The following is a 5817-nucleotide window of genomic DNA, read 5'->3' as shown; positions in this document are numbered from 1 at the left end:
ACACAACTCTGATTGGTGGAGACACAAACACAACTCTGATTGGTGGAGACACAAACACAACTCTGATTGGTGGAGACACAAACACACATCTGATTGGAGGAGAGACCACAAGGGCAACAGCAATCCACAGCAGATCCCCAAATAATCAAACACACAAACATGCACGCACAAACGTATGCATGCATGTACACACACACGCACACACACACACACATACACACACACGCACACACACACACATACACACAGAGACACACCCACACACACGCACACACACACATTTGCACACACACACACACACACACACACACACAGAGAGAGACACACACACAGAGACACGCACACACACACACACACACGCACACACGCACACACACACATGTGCACACACACACACACACACGCACACACACACACACACGCACACACAGAGAGAGACACACACACACACACACACACACACATGTCAGGAAGAGCTGTGCAGCAGGGCAGGGCTGAGAGAGTGCAGATGGGGAGGAGCTTTAACTCTCCAAGTCGCACGCCGCACAAGTCACAAGGCCTGTAGGAGAATCCACACATAGGCATTACAGACACACACACACGCGCACACACACATGTGCACATACACACACACACATACACACACACACACACACATACATGCGCATACACACGCGCACACACACACACACACACACACATACAGAATCCACAGGTAAACACATAGGCATTACACACAAACAAACAAACACACACACACAATCTCTCTTTCACAAATGCACGCATACACACAGACATACATTCTATTCTCTATCTCTCTCTCTCTCTCACACAAACACACACACACAAACTCACACTCACTCTGACACTCCTCCACTCTATCCTCGCTCATATGCATGAACACAATGAGCATTACACACTCACTCTCACACACACACACACACACACACACACACACACACACACACACACACACACACACACACACACTCACACTCACTCATATGCATGAACACAATGAGCATCATTTATCAACACTGATCTCTACACAAATGCTACCTGAGCAGGAGAGGAGTGTGTGTGTGTGTGTGTGTGTGTGTATGTGTATGTGTGTGTGTGTGTGTGTGAGAGAGTGAGTGTGTGTGTGTGTGTGTGTGTGTGAGAGTGAGTGTGTGTGTGTGTGTGTGTGTGTGTGTGTGTGTGTGAGAGAGAGAGTGAGTGTGTGTGTGTGTGAGAGAGTGAGTGTGTGTGTGTGTGTGTGTGTGTGAGAGAGTGAGTGTGTGTGTGTGTGTGTGTGTGTGAGAGAGGGAGTGTGTGTGTGTGTGTGTGTGTGTGTGTGTGTGTGTGTATATTTGAGGGGGGAAACTGGGCTGCGAGTTGGGTGGGGGGGGGGGTACAGAGAGAAGGGGTGTGTGTGAGAGTGGAGTGTGTGTGGGAGTGGGGTGATGGGAGTGGAGTGTGTGTGTGTGTGTGGGAGTGTGTGTGTGTGTGGGAGTGGAGTGTGTGTGTGTGTGTGGGAGTGTGTGTGTGTGTGGGAGTGGTGTGTGTGTGTGTGTGGGAGTGGGGTGTGCACTCACCGGGATGTGGGAGGGGGCCTGCTGCAGCCAGGCCTGTAAAAAAGCTTGGAGCTCATCTCCGTCTGGGAGCGCACCCAAATCTAGCTCATGGAGAATGGGGTGCAAATCTAAGTCTTCCGGGCTGTTGCAAATAAAAACACTCGACACTTAATGCCAATGGGACGTGCGGAGAAGAAATATAACATTCAGTTCATGACTTTAAACTATTTATTGATTAGGTTGTGATATGTCAATTAGTCTGAGGACAGTCTGGTGCCTATTCTCTCTATCTCCATGTGCACAGCTATAGTTAAAGAAATAAATAGCAAATACTGACAATATGCCCTATAGTCACAATATAAGCGTATAAGCAAAAGTAAGCCATTATTTCATAAAAACGATGCGTGTCCTTTCAAGTGCTTACGTACAAAAAAAACAAAATATATCAAAATACTGCTTCACTTGGTAGATAAATAGGAAAGAGTGGCGCCGGAGCATAGCGGCGCTCCTGACGTTTGCTCTGTGCTCGCGGGGCCTGCACGCGCTACAAACAGACGAGTCTGCGGCCTCTCTGTCTGTACCTTGTGCCTAGGATGGCGGACAGGTACTTCTTCACCGCCATCTGTTTCCGGTACCGGCTGTAGCTATCCGTGAAGACCCCGTCCGCGTGCCGCTTAGAAAACAGCTCCGCTTCAGCCGAGGAAGCTCCGCTGAATGAAAGAAGGGGAAAGACGTTACTGCTACCGGATCACCTTTGGAGGCCGTGAGAAAAGACGTTATTGCTACCGGATCACCTTTGGAGGCCGTGAGAAAAGACGTTACTGCTACCGAATCACCTCAGGAGACTGTGAGTCTATGCTCTGTAGGGATGCTAAGTAGCTAAGTAGGAGAGTCGCCGTAAATTATATGTGCAACACATCGTCTATTCCTCCACCTGAAGGTTGACCGCAGCCAAGTCACCTTGGTCGCAGTTTCATAAAGTGGGGCGCGCCTTTTATTGGCATCGTTTGTCCTTCCTATGTGCTAAAGCTGTTCATTTGTCCAAATAATTGTATAAATGCCGTGCGCGTGTTTAATTCAACTTTAGGAAGAGCGCCAGACTTACCCCACGCGCTTGGCCACCAGATTGTGTAGGTATTTGCGCGCTGACATCTGCCCGAGAGCTTTCCGGTAGGCAGTGTTAAAGAGTCCATCTGCGTGCCGCTGGGTTCTGTAATATCAGAGAGAGAGAGAGAAATATTAAAGGCAACACAAAGAACCAAACACACTATTTCAACATCATCCAAAATTTGTAACGAATAGTTACGAATAGTGAGATTTGGAGTGCTCTGACATTTGACTGGTTGATATATGATGGTTAAACAATAAACTCGAAAACCTTGAATCTAAAAAAACAGTTATGAACTTTTCTTCTGGTGGATAGTTAAAACACAGTTATGAACCTTTCTTCCGGGGATAGTTAAAACACAGTTATGAACCTTTCTTCTGAGGGATAGTACATCGTCTCTTCCAGATTGGCCAGAAAACTGCCTCCGGCGACTTGGTCGGCATCGAAAGCAGCCTCGGACACAGGCTTGCCACCTTCCTCGTAATCTGCATTTTCAGATCTGAAAGGGAACAAGATTTTGGGTGGGCTCCGTGGTGCATCGCAATAACTTTATCCCAGCTGAATAACTTTATTCCACTCGAAGCGATGGCAATTTATCCCAGTTTTATCCAAACATTTTAAGAGATTGTTGAGATGTAACATAAATCAACCCCTTGATGCATTCATATCAGTGAATGTTATTTTTGATATACAAGTTAACATTGAATTGTTCTTATAGAAATGACGGGTGAACAGTATTAACAATGAGGATGCCAATAACTATTTGACATTATTATTGGATAGACAGCTCCAATTTCCACAGCTGTTTTGGCAGGGCATCATTGCGTATGAGCTGGTTGTCTTGCTGTGGGGTCTGCCCAGCGGCTCTTGGTGGAAAGAGGTGCGCGCGGAACCGTTCTGGAGTTGTCTTTACCTCACGTGAGGAGCGAAGATCCTGCGCGGCGAACACAGGCTGCAGTGCACGAGCAGTGCAGAGATGAAGATGACGGAGATAACCGTACTGCTCATCATTCTGCACGAGAAGGAGAGAGAGAGAGAGTAGAAGAAAGAGAGAGAAGTTTGCCGCCGGCTGCTGTGGTGGCTTATAGGCGCGCGACAGCTCCCATCTATGAGCTCACCAAAAGCTATCAAAGTCTCCAACAATATCTCTTGTGTCTATTGGAAGGCTGACGACAAAATGTACAGACGACAAAATGTACAATCATAGACAAAACCCAGGTTAGTCATAAAGCTAGAAAATAAGAATGTAAAACACTCTTCGTCTTTCATCATGAGAATCTCGGCGTCTTCGGAACATTGAGCTCTTAAACGGAAATCAAAACTTCATCAAAGAAAGTTCTCTCGCTCCAAGAAAATCTCTTAATTGTTAAAACATGGGCTACACATTATATTCATTTATTTTACAAACGGAAAGCGGAGAACATTTAAAAATAATTGGTTGACCATTTAGAAATAGTCTAACCTCCATTTAAAACCATGCCAAAATTAGACTGTTATCAATAAATGTTAAAAACAGTTTACGAATACTGCTGTGATCTGTCAGTTTGGAGGTCTGACTTTTGGAAATGATGAGCGTAAGATGCATACCCAGCTGCAGCTGAGGGCTTCTGTCCGGTCAGACGATGTCTTTCTCTGTGTCCGTCCCTCTGTGCCTTCTGTTCCCTTTGTATCCCCCTCTCTCTTCGACGTGCGCAGTAAGATGCTGTTGTGCACTATGTGCCTGTGTGTGATAGAAATCTGTAAGTCGCAGTTTTCGTTCAGAGCGCAGTGCAGACGACGGTCGCGCGCGCATTTGTCCGCATTTCAGCAGCTGAAAGTTGCTCTGTGAAGTCGCTTCTCGCGCAGTTTTATTCTCGCGCACCGGGACTAGCCTCTTTTTCCAAGAGGCATGTAAGACATGAAGTCGACGTCATCGTCATCGCCCCTGCTCTCCGATGCGTGATGTGTCACAGCGCTCCGTGTTACGACACTTTTGGAAAGTTCGACATTCGTCATTAGACAGGTGAGCAAAGGCAGCGCTGCATGTAAAGCAGCGACAAAGTCATTACAAATCAACACGTTTCCATATAGCCGAGGGAATTGACTATTACACACACACACACACCCCTGTAATGGTGAGTTCTTCACTTACTGGTCCACAGGCTTAATCAAATATGCCTTTCTAGGGCACCACGTGTCTGCTCATGCGATTTGAGGTTTTAGTGTGAATTACGGTAATAAAACAAATGAATCTCGCGCAGTCAAGCCATAGATCTTTTGTGTTCATGTAAGTGGTGCGTGACGGCGCGCGCGCTCCCAAGTGTCCCTGAGTGCGCCAAGAGCAAGCGCGCGAGGGAGCTGTCCATTCCATAGTTCTGAAATCAGCGTGTGAGCCCGAGCTCTCCAGTTGTGGAGTTTGTGAATGTGTGTGTGTGTGTGTGTGTGTGTGTTAGAGCCTGTATCTCATACTGCTAACAATCTTTACATCTTGTGCACCTATTGTGACTGTTGGGTGCCCCTGGTTACCCCTGTTTGCAACAAGCTCCTTGGTCATCAAAGCTCCTGACACCAGGTGGACCATAGACCGTATATAACTTTTAACAGACGGCACACTGTCCAGTTCTATATATGTGTTAGAGTACGAATCGGGCCGCAAATTTCTGTCCGAACCCGGCCCGCGTCCGACAGAGTTGCGTCTGAACCCGACCCGAACCCGACAGGCATTTTCATTTTTATGTTCGAACCCGACCCGAGCCCGACGCAGATGATGCCTCAGTTATTCCCATGCTAGTGATTAAACGTTCATGTTTGTGGATAGCCTGTCTTTTTAGCCCATTAAACGGAACACACAACAAATTGTCTACAGAATCAGATGAGCGTGCACGCACGCAGGTCACACACAGCGCACATTAACACAAGAGGCCCAAGCAAGCATAGCCTAAATAGAATTCTTGTCTAACCATTGACGAAAAGTCTTAAAAATGAACTGCAACAGTCGTTGAAACTACAGTGCCTCTGTCACAATCCATATGCAGCATCGACGGGGCAACTCCTTTACCACAGTATGCAACGCAAATAATCTTAAAATCTCCTGATAGGCTAACAACTTTTTTTAACGTCACCCAAGACTGTGCTTATGTGCATATGTGCGATGTGCATAATCTTTGTTTATGT

The 5817-nt window shown here is 46.7% G+C and overlaps 1 protein-coding gene across 1 annotated transcript; it reads right to left on the bottom strand.

Moving 5' to 3' along the window:
• Positions 1–550: 550 nt before the first annotated feature.
• LOC143131799 (glucagon family neuropeptides-like) lies at positions 551–3675 on the bottom strand. Its single transcript, XM_076291391.1, has 6 exons — positions 3578–3675; positions 3035–3163; positions 2662–2766; positions 2138–2266; positions 1578–1698; positions 551–559 (listed from the first exon to the last, which is right to left on the bottom strand). The coding sequence occupies exons 1-6, from the start codon at positions 3673–3675 to the stop codon at positions 551–553; spliced, it is 591 nt and encodes a 196-aa protein (XP_076147506.1).
• Positions 3676–5817: the final 2142 nt, after the last annotated feature.

The sequence above is a fragment of the Alosa pseudoharengus genome, unplaced genomic scaffold (assembly GCF_046254945.1).
Source record: "Alosa pseudoharengus isolate Yale_2024_CS ecotype anadromous, Long Island Sound unplaced genomic scaffold, YU_APseudo_1.1 YU_APseudo_1.1_scf_18, whole genome shotgun sequence".
Classification (NCBI taxonomy): Eukaryota; Metazoa; Chordata; class Actinopteri; order Clupeiformes; family Clupeidae; genus Alosa; species Alosa pseudoharengus.
This window is presented reverse-complemented; position numbering and strand designations above follow the sequence as displayed.